Consider the following 15,895-nt stretch of genomic DNA (forward strand, 5'->3'; position numbering starts at 1 on the left):
GCAGCCTGTGCCGACGGGGATGGACAATGGACATTCGCAACAGTCTGGCCTCACCTAGGGGGTTGTAAGGAGGTTTGGGAACCATATAAGCCTCAGCTCTGACAGCCTGCCTCCTAAACCTAAAGTCGCCTAAGGTCCTTCCCTCTGGGGCCTTGCCCGTTTTGTTGTGGCTGCTTCTTTCTTGATGCCATCCCCTCCGGCACTCAGGAGAGGATCTCGCTGAGAGCTGGGAGTGGACCAGCTCTCACCTCACCAATCGCTACAGGAAAAGCGCCCCAGCTGCCCCTTTGACCACCCATAAATTCCAGAGAGTCTTCTAGAGTTCAGATACCAGGGAACCTCCCTGTGGAGAAGTGGCCGTTACCTGCTTTGTGGCCCTACCAGAGGGAAGAGGGGAGGACTGTTTGCTCCCAGGGGTTCGTGTGTCTATTGATCAGGGAGCTACTGAGGGCTGTGGCTTTTTCTTATTGGTGTTTTGCCCCCGTCACTTGGCACAGGGTAGGAGCTGAATGAATAAGCGGAAGAACTCGTAAGTGGGAGCGTTTCAGCTATCCAGAAGGTGATGAGGGAGGAGCTGTTGGAGATGGTTGTACCCGCAAGCACATGATGCAGACAATCACACACTCTGATTGGGAAGCCCAGCCTCAGGCGAAACACCTGCCTACCCCACAGGTTCTCACTCCTGCCTCCTGAAAAATAACTCGCAGGTGCTTTAGTTGAACAATTGATAAATGTTCTATCAGCTCTGCAGTAGGATTGGCCAACCTACATATATGTGCACTTTTTAAATTGAGATAAAATTCACGTTACATAAAATTTACCATTTTAACCATTTTAAAGGGTAAAAATTCATGGATTTTAGGATATTCACAATGTTATGCAACCATCACTACTATCTAATACCCAAACATTTCATCACTGCAAAAAGAAGCCCTGTACCTGTTAGCAGTCACTCCCCATTACCCCTCCCTCATCCCTTAGCAACCACTAACCTGGTCTCTGTCTCAGTGGATTTGCCTATTCCGGACATTTTATATAAATGGAATGATACAGTCTTTGTCCTTTTGTGTCTGGTGTCTTTCACTTAGCATAATGTTTATAAGGTCATCCATGTTGTAGTATGGCTCAGTATTTATTCTTTTTTATGACTAATATTCCATTGCATGAACTATGCCATAATTTGTTTATCCATTCATCAGTTGATGGACATTTTGGTTTCTACATTTTCACTAGTGTGAATAGCGTTGCTATGAACATTTAGGTACAAGTATTTGTTTGAGTGCCTGTTTTCAGTTATTTTGTGTATATTCTAGGAGTGGTTAGCTGATTTACATGGTAATTCTAAGTTTAACTTTTTAAAAAAATTATTATTATTATTATTATTTCTTAGAAAATAGGGTCTCACTATGTTGCCCAGGCTGGCCTTGAACTCTTGGCCTCAAGCAATCTGCCTCAGCCTTCTAAGTAGCTGGGACTACAGGCACAGGCCACTGAGCCTAGCTTAGCTTAAGTTTAACTTTTTGAGGAACTTCTAAACTGTTTTTCTACAGTGGCTGCACCATTTTATATTCCCACCAGCAATGTACGAGGGTTTCAGTTTCTCCACATTCTCTCCAACACTGATTATTTTCTAAGTTTTTTGTTGTTGTTGTTATAGAAATCCAGTGGTTGTGAATAGTATCTCATTGTGGTGATTTGCATTTCCCTAGCGACTGATACTATTGAGCACATTTTTATGTGCTTTTTGGCATATATTTGTATATATTTTTTGAGAAATGTCTACTCAAGTCATTTGCCCATTTATTAAATGGCTTGTTGTTGTTGAGTTGCTAAGAGTTCTTTATATATTCTGGATACTATACCCTTATCAGATCTATGATTTGTAAATATGTTCTCCTATTGCGAATTGTCTTTCCACTTTTCTTGATAGTATTTTTCCTGCACAAAAATTTTTCATTTTGATGGAGTCCAACTGGCCAGCCTACTTTAAAAAATGTTTTTAAACTTTTTATTATGGAAATGTCCAAACATACACAAAAGTAGAGCATGGTATAATGAAGATCCCTGAACCTGTCATGCAGCTTCATGATAACTAACTCTTTGTCAACGTTGTTTCATCTGTGCTCCTGTTTTTCGTTTTTGTTTTTGTTTTTGTTTGGGTTTGGTTTCGTTGGAATATTTTGAATCAAATAGTAGACATTGTGTCATTTCACCTGTAAATATTTCAGTATGCATCTCTAGTAACAATTTTTTGGTTTATGTAAACTCCATGTCATCATCCCATCTGATGAAATAAGCAATAATTTATTAATATAATCTGATATTCAAATCCATATTCAAATTTCTCCAAGGTGTCTTTTGTTTGTTTGTTCATTTGTTTGTTTGAGACAAACAAATGACATTGATTTGTTGGATAAACCACGTCATTTGCCCTGTAGAATGTCCCACATTCTGGCTTTGGCTGAGGTCACATTGCACTATTTACATACAAACAACTGAGCAGCCAAAGTTGGGGGGTCTCAGAACAGACTTGAATAATAATAGCTAATGGCTAGGCGGCACAAACCGTGAGGCACAGGATACATATACATCAACTCATTATCACACAGCTAGTAATGGGTGGAGCCAGGTTTTATCCCTGGGCAGTCTGGTTTCCTTCTTTAAAGGATTGGGCATGGCTGTGTTCCAATAAAACTTTATTTACAAAAGCAGATGCAGAGCTGGATTTGGTGCACAGACCAGCTAATCCCTCATCTACCTCACAGAGAGGCTGGAAAGGAGAAATGACAGATGGGACTCTGCTGTGTGGACTGTACAGTGTGAAGCACCCGGGAGGAGCTTGGGGGCAGCGAACATGGTAATAAGCATAAAGCTCAGAGCTCCCCGCCGAGAGTGAGCGCTTCCAGACGGGAAAGTACACGGGCCGGCCAGTCAGATGGGCATGGGCTCTGATGGGGGCTCTGCCATAGGCCGTCTGGTGACCCACGCGGGGCTGCCGTTCCTTCGGGGGTTCAAGGCATGATCAAAGACACCTTTTGTGTGTGTGTGTGTGTGTGTGTGTGTGTGTGTGTGTGTGTGTGTGTGACGGAGTCTCGCTCTGTCGCCCAGAATGGAGTGCAGTGGCGTATTCTCGGCTCACTGCAACCTCTGCCTCCCAGGTTCAAGCGATTCTCCGGCCTCAGCCTCCCCAGCAGCTGGAAGGAACTACACGCGTGAGCCACCACGCCCAGCTAATTTTTGTATTAATCAAAGACGCGTTTCAACGCAGAGGAGAAAGGGCTTGCGGACCCACCCCAAGGTGCACAGTTAGGGGAGAAGCCTCTGCGGCGGCCGGAGCCACTCACGGGGATCCCCTTGAGCCCCCCCCGCCAGGCCCGCCCCCAAGAGTCCAGTCCCCAGACCTCTCTTGGTCCCCGCCCCCAGACCCGTCGAGCGAGCTCCGCCCCCTGAAGTCCCCGTCGCAAGGCCCCGGGCCGGCGAGCTCCGCCTCCCGAAGTCCCCGCCCCCAGATCCCGGGCCGGCATGCTTTGCGGCCGCCTTGCCGCGCGCACATTTAGGCGTTCCGGGCTGCAGCAGGGAAGGTGAGCGCACGGGCAAGCGGGAGGGACCATTTTCCGGCCTGATGCGACCCGGAAGCGCGTTTAGACTACGGAGTAGCCTAGGGGGCCCAGGGTGGAAGCGTAGCGAGGACCCCTCTGCGGGGCTCCTGCAGCCCGTCCTCGCCCAGTCCCGGGCGGGCTGCTTGGTACTATCTCCTAGGCCGGCCCCGCAACGCGGTGGTCCTAGGGACGTTGGACTTTGACCCGGACGCTTCCTTTCTTAGCCTCACTTTCCGCATTGGGGGAAAAAAAAAAAAAAAAAAAGCTCGAATGATAATGATTCTTATAGGAGTTCTTGATTAAGATAGGCCAAGCTGTACCCTGCGTTTTTGTTTGCGGCAACTCATTCGTTGCTCATTAAGCACTTTTCACCGACATGGAATACAGTAAGTTTCAATCAAAGTTAAATAATTGTGAATTTTTACTGACATATTCAAGGATGAAAGGATAAGATGCCCGGGGATGTTTCAAAATAAACCAGTTGGACGGAGGCGTGAGTGGAAAGAGAAATGAAACAAGATTGGCCATGAGTTGATGGGATTGAAGTTGATGGATGTACTATTTTGTCTACTTTGGTATATGTTTGTAATTTAGCATAACGAGTTTTCTAAAACAAAAAGTTTGCTGTGAACACGTGACAGCGTGTGCTCAAATACTATGCCGGTGTTAGTCTGCTAGAGCTACCATGCCAAAGTACCACAGACGGGGTGGCCCAACCAGCAGAAATTTATCCTCTGGGAGTTGTGGAGGCTGGAAGTTCAAGACCAAGATGTTAACAGGGTTAGTGCCTTCTGAGACCTCCCTTCTTGGCTTGTAGGTGGTAGCCTTTTCCCTGGATCCTCACATCGTCTTCCCGCTGTGCCTGTTTGCATCCTAATCTCTTCTTATAAGTACACCAGTCAAATTGGATTAGGATCCATACTGATGGCCTCATTTTATCTTAATTACCTCCTTAAAGACCCTGTCTCCAAATACAGCCACAGTGTGAGGTACTGGGGGTTAGGACTTGAATATATGAATTGGGGAGGAGGAGACAGTTCAGCCCATAACACTGTCACTTTACTAGCTTAGGATTTTGGCCAGTTGTTTCCACAGCTTTGAAATAGGGGTGGCTGTAGTCATTGGTCATGGGGTTGTGAGGGTTCAATTGTTAGAGTGCTCAGAACTGAGTCTAGCATATAGTAAGCGCTCAATAAATTGAACACGTTTTTCTTATAAATTAGTAATCATAGGGCTTTCCTATGGGATGAGTGGGATGAGGCGGTTTGAGTGCTGTGCCCAGCGATGGGAATAAAAGTCATTACAGCCATTATAAGGAATACCTGCTTCTGAGCCAGACGCTAAATATCTTATATATGTTTATTCATGTGCTCATCACAGCCACCCTAGAGGTGGGCTATTACGACACACCTGTTTGGCAGATGGGGAAATGATGCACAGAGATGGGGCTGGGATTTGAACGCAGGTGCTCTGGCTCTAGAGCCCACGCTCTTCACCACTATACTGTGTTACTTCGGTTTTAAAAGGTGGTGTGGCCCCTGGAGGATGTTCAGTCTGCAGGCTGACCCGGGGAAACTGGCTGACTTCTCTTTTTCTTGACCCAGATTGTCCACGGTGACCACACTCATGGCAGGTCCCCTGTGGCGGACTGCAGCATTTGTGCGGAGACACAGGACAGGCCTGTTGGTGGGTTCCTGTGCAGGCCTGTTTGGAGTTCAAATCTCGTACCACCTCTTCCCGGATCCCGTGGTCCAATGGCTCTACCAGTACTGGGCTCAGGGCCAGCCAGCCCCGCTCCCTCCACAGCTGCAGAGCCTCTTCCAAGAGGTGCTACAGGACATAGGTGTTCCTTCAGGCCATTGCTACAAGCCCTTCACCACCTTCACCTTCCAGCCTGTGAGTGCAGGCTTCCCCAGGCTCCCTGCTGGGGCTGTGGTGGGCATCCCTGCCAGTTTCTTGGGGGACCTAGTGATCAGCCCTGACCATCCCACGGTCATATATGGGCAAAGAGTGGACTGGCGGAGCCCAGCAGGAGCCCGGCTGAGAGCTGCCCTGACCCTGTCCCATGAAGCCCAGAAGTTCGCCTTGGCCAGGGAAGTGGTGTACCTGGAAAGCAATACCACTGCCCTGCAGGCCCTGCTGGCCCCAGCTTGCCTGGCAGGGACCTGGGCACTGGGCGTGGGTGCCAAGTACACCCTGGGGCTCTATGGAGGCCCCATGAATTTACGGGCTGCCTTCAACTTGGTGGCAGCAGTGGCAGGCTTTGTAGTCTACGCCTTCTCCAAGGATTCTCTCACTCATGCCGTGGAGTCCTGGCTGGACCGCCGCACGGCCTCCCTCTCTGCAGCCTATGTCTGCGGTGGAGTGGAGTTCTATGAGAAGCTTCTGTCGGGCAATCTGGCCCTGCGCAGTCTCTTGGGCAAGGAGGGGGAGAAGCTGTATACACCCAGCGGGAACATCGTCCCCAGACACTGGTTCCGCATCAAACATTTACCCTACACCACCCGCCGGGACTCTTTGCTGCACATGTGGAGGATGATGCTCAACCCGGGCCGCTCCTGATGAGCTCATCACAAGGACACGTCCAGCTTGTGCAGACACCACCCTGCCACTGAGTCTGCAGGGCCCTGTTGTAGCCTTTGGATCTATAGCTCAAGGCCAGAAAAATCACAGGCTTTGGAATGAAATAGCTTAGATTCTACTGTAATCACTACTTAATGCACTCAGGGACTATGAGGGACTATTCAGGGACTATGAATCTGAGCCTTCGTTTCTTGAACTGAAAAGCGGAGATGATGTAAACTACCTTGCAAGATTGTGGAGTTGGGTAAGGTCATGAACATAAGGGCCTGGCACAAAGGGTGCGCTGTAAATAAACAGACATCCCTCCTTCTTGGTCTCCTTTTTTTTTTTTTTTTGAGAGAGCATCACACTCTGTTGCCCAGAATGGACTGCAGTGATGATCATAGCTCACTGCACTGCAGCCTCAAACTCCTGGGCTCAAGTGATCCGCACTCCTCAGGCTCTCAAAGTGCTGGATTTACAGGCATGAGCCTCCTCACCCAGCCTCCTTCTTGGTCTTAAATGCCACCCGGTTGTGGGAGTCAGGCCACACCTCACCACCAGGGGTACTTGCAGTTATGTGAAGACTTTCCTACAGTGAAGAACCACCGCTCAATTTAAGTGGTGGTCAAATCCCAATTTTCCTCCACTCTGGTAGAGGTTAAAAGACTAGAGAGGCAAAGAGGAGAAGTTAGTGTGGGCCCAAGAGACTGTTTTAAGTCGAGGGTACCTTAAGAGTGTTGTCAATCAAGGTCCTGTGGATGCAGATGGCACACTCAGGGAGAGGGAGACCAGCAAGGGATGCAGGGCGCCAGGAGAGCCCCAGACCTGAGGGGAGGGGAGGGGAGGTGTTCCGGAACTCCGAGACCTGTGGCATGGGAGACTTGGCAAGAGCTTCACTCCAAGGTAGAGGAAGGAACAAACCATTGTAAAACTGAGGCCCTGCGGGGAGGGAGCCCACTGGTGCGATCCAGAGCTGTCAGCCTCCCCAGGCACTGCGTGGCCAGGGCTTGGAGAGAAGAGGCAGCAAGGTGGGGGTGAGCTTGGCTCATAGGGGTCAGCGAGGAAAGCAGAGGGGTGGAGGTGGGCAGTGGGTCAGGCCTGGTCCCACTTGGGACCTGGGGGAGACAGCAGCCCCGCCCTGCTTATTTTCCTTGAGCCCTCTGGTGGTGGATGGAGCCGGCCCCCTGGGTTAGATCCTTGGACAGGGGACCAGAGTAGGGCAAGGTGAGGAGAGTTGTGATCAGGGAGCCAGACCCAATTTGGCTTCATGACATCTTTTAGTTGGAGATTATGTTTTCCATGGGAAAGTATTTGAACACAGTGGTGGCAGTTCCTGGCAGGAGACCTCAAGAGGAGAGTGAGTCAGGGGGCTGCAGAATGCAGTGGGAATGGCACACCTCCCTGCTGGGGCCCTCACTGTGGACTGGAGCTCAGTGTGCTGTGTCAGCCCCTGGGTCCCCACACTGGACCTGAACAGGCTGAGTTCCTGAGGGCAGCACATCCTTGCTCATTCCCCAGGCCCTGCTACCTAGGGCGGCATTGGGCATGGGCTTGGAGTACATACATGGATGGATGAGGCAGTGGCTTGCTGAACCAATCTTCACTCAGGGACACACCATTTCACAGGGTCCCTTGGGGTGTCACCCACCTGCTGCTGCTGTACTTAAAGGGCCACAAGGCCATGTGAGGCCACCTCATTCCTGAGCAGTACGGTTTGGGACCTGGCTTTGATGGGCCTCCACCTTCTCACTACTCCCACCCCCAGCCCGTCTGCTCTCAGTACTGCAAGAGCCATGGTGGCTTCAGGCATTCCTGCTGATCTGCCTGAACAGTCAGCGAAGGCAGCCCCACAGTGGGGAGAAACGGCTGCTTGCTCAGCTCCCTCTGTTCCAAGTCACAGACCTTGTCTCCACTCATGGGCTGTTCCCAGTCCTCACACAACGCTTACATGCCACCCTCCAACCTTGGTGCATACGTCCTCTAGCCGTGTGTGTGTGTGTGTGTGTGCCTGTGCGTGTATGTGTGCGCGCACATTGCTCCGCCTTGCTGCACTCTGCGCATCCTCTAATCCTCCACAGCCTGGCTCAGGCCCCCTCAGGCCCTCCCACTGAGAGCACCCCTGGCAGGTTGGCTGAGCTCCGTATCCCTTCTTCCCCCTCCCAACCTCCCACTGCATGACTCACTCAGCGCCAGCCTTGGTGCTTTCCCTCCCAGTGGCTCTCGGCTCCGTCCCCTTTTCTTCATCTCCACGGGGCCTCATGACTCTTGTCCCAGTTCTCCCAGCTCCTGAAGTGCAGGTGTGACTGGGTGACTCTCCTGCCTAAAGCCCTTTAGGAACATCCCCATGCTTTCTGGCAGAAACCACATCTCCTGCCCATCCCATGTCCCACTTCCTCTTGCTCTGGATCCTTGCCTCACTGCAGTTTGGTTCCTGAACTCCTCTCCCCTCCTCCCCACACAACCTTCATGTTCGCTGTGTCCTTGGTCTGGGCTGCTATCTCCCAGCCTGCCCGGCGCTCAGTTATTTAGTGTTCCTCCTGCTGGAATGCCCAGGGGGACCTGTTCACTGACACGTTGCTTCCCCCACGGAAGCCTCCCTGTCTCACGTCAGATGCCTGTTTGTGCACTGTCATACCCCCAATACCTCTTCCTCGCCCTACTGCTAACTAATTAAGTTACCATGGAGCTAGCGGCTTAGCATCTCCTCCACTGACATGTAAAATCTGCAATGGCAGGATTGTGTATCTTGTTTACAGCTCTGAACTGAGGCTCTCCATAATATTTATTTTTTGCAGTTTCAGTAACTAGAAGCAATATTTTTTCATAAATGAACAGGGCCCTAAGCTATAACAGACACAGCCGCAGCTTCCTAAAAGCCTCTGACCAATTACAGCAAGGCTGGCTCCATTCCCTTTATACGGCCGTTCTGAATCCTATCTGACCCTGTCCTGTCTTCCCACCTTGAGACTTGCCAAGGACAGGGCCTGGCCCTAGTCATCCATGATTGCTGACATCAGTGGGGAAACCAGGACACTTCTGGGTCACTTCCTATAGGGCACCGATTGCTACCTAGGGCACCAGGGACCCTGGCTTTAGGAGGATTTTTTTAATAATATTGCGTCCCTACACACAGGTCAGAGGTTGATCTCAGAAAGGTTAAGAAACATGCTCTAGGGCTTTGTCGCCAAGTCGGGTGGTGGGCAGCTGTCTTGTAACTGTCACCCTGCACTTCTCCTTCTCCCGTGCCTGCTGTGTGCCAGGATCATTAGCACTCTGTCCTAGATCCCTTGTGAGCATTGTTCTCCTGGCTTAGGCCTCACTTCTCCCCATCCCAGGTTCATGGTTCTCTGGGTACGAACTTGCAAAGATGCCTGACATCCCAGAGCAATCATAAACAGACCCAGGTCTTGGCCGACTTACAGAAAACGACATCAACACACAAAGACTCCCCCTCCTGAGCCTCCCCCGCCACGTGCAGGCACACACACATGCACACGCACACGCACACGCACATGCACATCTGGACACAGCCAGAATACAGGGAGGGGAGTCTCAGAATCATGGTGCTGATCCTGGCTCTGCCCTTCGCTGACCCTCCTAGCCCTGCTGCCTCAGTCCCCCACCAGTGTCCACAATGCAGGGCTCCACTCAGCCTTGCCTGCGGCTGGGCACACACACAAACCTGATCCCCATGTGTGTGTAGATCACAGGCTGAGTTCCAGATCAATGCGTGGGTCTTCACCCGGTGAGACATCCTGCTTGTCTCCTGCCCACCATGTCCCTATAGTAACATAATGGGGCCTTTATTATCCTCCAGACACTGTGCTAGGTTCTTAGAGACATTTTCTCATTTATTCCCAATTGGGGCATGTGGTTGGTAATATTATTATTTCAATTTTACAGGAAAGGGAACATCACAGAAAGGTGAAGAAATTTGCCCTAAATCATAAAACTTTGTAAGTGGCAGAACAAGGATTTGAAGCTGGCAGTCTGGCTCCAGGTATCATTCTTAAAACACTAAATTTATACTGTCCTATTTAGCCTGAAAGTTTCATGGTGCAAACTTATACTGTGGACTCCATAGCCCTTTTTCCTCATACTGGGTTAGAAGTCACTTTTTCAGGCTCACTATTTTTATTAGGAAAAAACAGTCACTGAGCAGAACTTCTGAGGATACCTCTCCAGCTAACTGAAGAGAAAGGGGCCACCAGCCTACCATATTTAGTGCAGCAGGGGGAACAGGACGGAAGGGCAGTGTCATGGAGCTCTAAGAGGCACCAGCTGAGGAAAGGGGATCTCAGGAGGCAGGGAGAGAGCGGAGTGGGCAGCCAGCTATGGGTTCAAATCCTGGCCTACCACTTTAACAGGGCGATCTGGAACAAGTGACTTCTGGTCCTAAGTTTCCTATCTGTAAAATGGGCACATTCCTCTGTATCTTTCAGGATTGTTTTGATGATGAAAGTGAAAGAAAGTTTGCAAAATGTGGAGCCTGGTGAGGTTACATAGTAGGCTTTAAAAGAAGATTGATGTTCTAAATGTTAGCGCTTCTAAATGGCATAAGGTGTTCAGGTCTTGGAGTTGCTGCCCCAATACCAGCAATTTCCAGAGAACTCGCTGCTGCCTAATACCACTGCATTTTAAAGCTTTTCAAAGCCCCAGTTCAGTTAGGGCAATTTTTCAAGTTGCTATCAGTTGACATCTTTTGGAAGTTACTTGGCAGCAACTGAAAGCAGAGGAGCCGTATGGCCTTAGGGGGAAGCACCAGGCTGGAGAAGAGGGCATTAGCGTGGAAGGTGGTCCTTTACACCTGCTCTACGGGGAATGTTTTTCTTTTTCTTTCTCTCTCTTTCCTTCTTTCTTTCTCTTCTTTCTTTTCTTTTTCTTTTGAGAAGAGTCTTACTCAGCCTTGGCCTCCTGGGCTCAATCAACCCTCCCACCTCAGCCACCCTAGTACTTGGACTACAGGTGTGCACCACCATGCCCAGCTAATTTTTTTTTTTTGGAGAGATGGGGTTTTACTATGTTGCCCAGGCCAGTCTTGAACTTCTGTTCTCAAGAGATCCACCTGCCTCAGCCTCTCAAAGTGCTGGAATTACAGGCATGAGTCACTTCACCTGGCCCATACTAGTACTTTTAAAATACTAAAGCATTCAGTGTTAGTAAGGTTGTGGTAAAATTGATACAAGCATATGCCCTTGGTGACATTTGTGTTAGGCATCTTCTAAGATGACCCTAGTGATCCCTGGTCCTAATATTTTTGGCCCTGGTCATAATCCACTCCCCTTGATCCTCTTGGTTCTAAATAATAGAATACAGCAACATTGAGGAAATATCACCTCAGTGGTTAGATTACAAAAGATTGTGACTTCTGTCTTGCTAACAGACCCTTGTCTTCTTGGCTTCACATGTTTTGTCTTGAAGCAAGTTGCCATGTTGGAGAGACCCACATGGCATGGAACTAAAGGCAGCCTCTGAGCAAACAGCCAGCTAACGGCTGGGGCCCTCACAGGCACTGAATCCTACCAAGAACCATGTGAGCCCGGAATAGAATCCTTCCCTACTCAAGCTTTCAGATGAGACCCCGTGTATTAATTCACTCTCATGCTGCCATGAAGAAATACCCAAGACGGTGTAACTTATAAAGAAAAGAGGTTTAATTAACTCACAGTTCCACATGGCTAGGGAGGCCTCAGGAAACTAACAATCATGGCAGAAAGCACCTTTTCACCTGGCGACAGGAGAGAGAATGAGTGTCAGCAGAGAAAAATGGAAATGTAAAATCATCAGATCTCTTGAGAACTCACTCACTATCCTGAGAATAGCATGGGGAAACCATCCCCATGATTCAGTTACCTCCGACCGGGTCCCTCCTGTGATACATAGGGATTATGGGATTACAATTCAAGATGAGATTTGGGTGGGGACACAAAGCCAAATCATAGCACCCCAGCCTCAGCCAGCACCTTCATTGCAGCCTTGAGAGCCCCTAAAGCAGAGAAGCAGCTAACTTGTGCCTGGATTCCTGACCCATAGAAACAATAAGACAATACATCCATATTGCAGTACGCCATTTGGTGTGGTAACTTGGTATGCAGAAATAGATAACTCATACTCTTTATTAATTGGCATAATGTTTTTGGAAAGCAGTTTGGCAAAACTTGATACAATCATAAATGTTTATCTTTTGACCCAGTAATTTCACATCTGTGTACTTCCTAGGGCTGTAACCCCATAGAAACTGAATACTACATGCCCAGAGAGGTACATAAAAGCATTAGGTATAAATTACAACAAAATAACAGTAATGGAAATGTTAAATAGCAGTGACTTTGGAAGTATCCACTTGTTGAACATTGTTCAGCCATTAAAAAGTATAATTATGAAGACTATAGTAGAAGCATGGGGAAATATTAGTTATAAATATCAAGTCTTTTTTTAAAAATGAGGTACAATCTGCATGGTGATTGCAATAATGTAAACATGCTAAGACCCAGGAGGAAATTCACAAAATTTAAAGTAGTTGTGTTATAGGGGAATTTTGAGTGACTTTATTAATTCAAGTAATAAAGACTTAGCACTATATATATTTACGGTCACGCATCACTTAATGACAGGGAAATGATTCTGAGAAATGCCTTGGAAGGCAATTTCATCTTTGTGTGAACATCATGGTGTATTTACACAAACCTAGATGGCACAGCCTCCTACACACCTAGGCTAGATGGTGTTGCCTATTGATACCAGACTCCAAACCTGTAAAGCACGTTGTTGTGCTGAATACTGTGGGCAGTTGTAACGCAATGGTAAGGATTTATGTATCAAAACATAGAAAGGTAAAAATACGGTAGTGTTCATCTCATGGGACACTGTCATATACGTGCTTCCTCGCTGACTGAATATCATTATGCAGCGTGTGACTGTGTGTAAGCATGAAGGCCTACTCAGAGGTACCCTGGACCTCCACCCTCTCCCTGCAACGAAGTGACAGCTTCTGGCGTCCCTGCTTCTGGCCCTGCATTCTTGGGGCATGGCCAGCCTTCTGTCTGTCGGTTACCGTGGTGGCTATGAAAATGTGCCGCTCAGACCTGCTGCGGCGCGGACTTGACTGACAGCCCCAGCTGCTGTTTCTCTCCGTCCACCCGTGCTTTGCCTCCACAGGCTGCTTTCCACCAGTGATGGAGCGTGGGGACAGTACTGCTGCAGGTGGATCGTGGGACTCCTCCAGTGGGTGACTGTGGCTCAAGAACTCCCCAGTGGCCTGGGCAAGCCTTTCTCAGAACTGCTGTGAAGTCTGAGGCCTGTCCTCCCCACTCCTCCACAGGTGTCAGACCTGTACTTTGGTCTGAAGGATCTCCCTGCCTTCTATCGCCTCCTTTGTCTTCACAGGCAGTTCCCCCAATATGGCTCTTACTCATGCAATCCTGTCTTTGTGTCTGGTTCTCAGAGGACCTCCACTAACACGTGCTGGCGAGCGCCTGTAGTCCCAGCTATTCGGGAGGCTGAGGCAGGAGAATGGCATGAACCTGGGAGGCGGAGCTTGTGGTGAGCTGAGATCTCGCCACTGCATTCCAGCCTGGGCGACAGAGCGAGACTCTGTCTCAAAAAAATTTTTAAAAAATAAGAATTTTTATTCTATAAGGAATTATTGTTACTGTTATAACAACAGGATTGGAGTGATGAGGACTGGATTGTAAGAAGTCCAGAGCCACCCGGACTCAGAGCCACCCTAGCTTTGGATTTCTTCCAGTCTCAGCCCCCTGGAGCCCTTGCTCCCCAAAGGGACTTGTTCCCCACTAGAGGTCAAGGGTAAGTCATAGCAATGGACCCAGACTCTTGTTATTACCCATGACATGGTTTGAATCTGTGCCCCCACCCAAATCTCATGTTGAATTGTAATCCCCAATGTTGGAGGTGGGGCCTGATGGGAGGTGATTGGCTCATGGGGGTGGTTTCTAATGGTTTAGCACCATCCCCCTGGTGTTGTCTCCTAAGTTCTCATGAAATCTGGTTATTTAAAAGTATGTGGCACCTTCCCCTTCGCACTCTCCTTCCTGCTCCAGTCATGTAGGACGTGCCTTGCGCCTTCCACCTTCCGCCTTCCGCCATGTTTGTAAGTTTCCTGAGGCCTCCCCAGAACCCGTCATGCTTCCTGTACAGCCTGTGGAACCATGAGCCAATTAAACCTCTTTTCTTTATAAACTACCCAGTCTCAGGTAGTTCTTTATAACAATGTGAGAATGAACTAATACAACCCACCCCTACCGTATACCTCTCCTACCCTCTTCCCAGCAGGCTGTGAGGACAGGGTGCTCATGCCAAACCCTGAAGGCATTACGAAGGCTGCAGGGCCTAAGCTGGGGCCTGGGTCTGAGGAGCAAACTAAGGAGCAGAGCCCACGTGGAGAGAGGGAGGGAGCCAGTGTCCACATGCCACACACACAGCAGTGTCATTGCTCTGTCATCACACCCTGCATGTTTATAGACTTCATTGTCATCAAATGAGACCTGCCAGAGTCTAACACCTTGACACTGGCTGGCTAGTTAAGCCTGGACAGCTCACAGCCTGGCTGGAATTATGCTTGCTTTTACCTAGCCCCATCAGGTAGACACTTTCAGCTGAGTGGCTCAGTTTTCCAAGCCCTGAAATCAACTTCAGTGTTGAATTTTTCCCTGATTTCAACCACATGTGAAAGACCAAAGTCCTAGCCCTTTTCCCTCGCAGTAGGGACACCCTCACTTTCCCAGGTCCCTGAGCTGGTCCACTTCAGAGTTAAGTACAGCAGATTGGGAAGGCCCTCCTGGTTCCACAGCTGTGAGCAGCCCTGCAGGCCTGAAGCATGCATGTCTTTGTTGATTTGCTGAGGCAGGAAGGATCTGGAATCAGTCCTGGAAGCCTGGAGTCCACTAAGGTACCCTTGCCGGGGAGCAAATCTGTGGGTGCCTCTCCAGGCAGCTTCTGGCCTCAGAGCCAGACCACCTGGGCTAAGATCCCGGCTCTGCAACTAACTGCTTTGGGCACGTTCCTGAGCTTCTCCATGCCCCAGCTTCCCTCATATGTAAATGGGAATAATGACAGTGCCCAGCCCCTGGAGTTGGTTTGAGTGAATATTTGTAAAGCACCTTGGACAGTGCCTGGCACAGAGTTAAAGCCTGACGAAGTGGAGCATAGTTTCCATTCACCAGTCATTGCCCAAGGTGCAGTTGTCAAGCAGTGACTGAATTAGAGCTGGCCCAGTGTGACACTTTTGGAGATGTCTCAGGTGGCTGTGAGGTGAGTCAGGGTTGGCAGCACTGCCCCACACAACATTCTCAAACCCCCAGCATGGTTTTATTGATGTTGCTGACGCCCCTGCCAGCTGGGACCTCTCTAAGGGCAGCAGTGAGCCACACCCATCTCCTTCCCAGTACTGGACCGTGTCGCTGTTCAGGAAGCGTTTGCTGGATACTTGGCCCGTGTGAGAGAAGGGAAGGGAGCATGGCATGTGGACAGGCCCCAGAGGTCCTGCCCTGTCAAGGTCAGCTCAACACACACTTCTCTGGGGGCCATACGGGAGAGGCTGCTGTGGCAAGGCCTGTAGACCCCAGTCTTGTCCCCTCAGGATTAGGCTCCTCTGAAAGGTCCCCGTCACCTGGTGACATTGCTGTGGCAGCAGCTGGAGGCTGCCCTCAGCCACCGATCCCCAGATCCAGAGCCACGTGCCCATGTCCTGACACCTGATTGTCCTGTGCTGG

At 49.5% G+C, this 15,895-nt stretch overlaps 1 protein-coding gene across 1 annotated transcript; it reads left to right on the plus strand.

The window, feature by feature from the left end:
* The first annotated feature begins 3,519 nt into the window (after positions 1-3,519).
* On the plus strand, positions 3,520-6,491 carry LOC112617151 (transmembrane protein 177). Its single transcript, XM_025373890.1, has 2 exons — positions 3,520-3,985; positions 5,204-6,491. The coding sequence occupies exon 2, from the start codon at positions 5,226-5,228 to the stop codon at positions 6,159-6,161; it is 936 nt and encodes a 311-aa protein (XP_025229675.1). The 5' UTR covers positions 3,520-3,985; positions 5,204-5,225; the 3' UTR covers positions 6,162-6,491.
* Positions 6,492-15,895: the final 9,404 nt, after the last annotated feature.

The sequence above is a fragment of the Theropithecus gelada genome, unplaced genomic scaffold (genome assembly GCF_003255815.1).
Source record: "Theropithecus gelada isolate Dixy unplaced genomic scaffold, Tgel_1.0 HiC_scaffold_15884, whole genome shotgun sequence".
Classification (NCBI taxonomy): Eukaryota; Metazoa; Chordata; class Mammalia; order Primates; family Cercopithecidae; genus Theropithecus; species Theropithecus gelada.

What these genes read in the sequence shown, in the direction of transcription:
- LOC112617151 (XM_025373890.1), top strand. Translation starts at nt 5,226, where the DNA reads ATGGCAGGTCCCCTGTGGCGGACTGCAGCATTTGTGCGGAGACACAGG.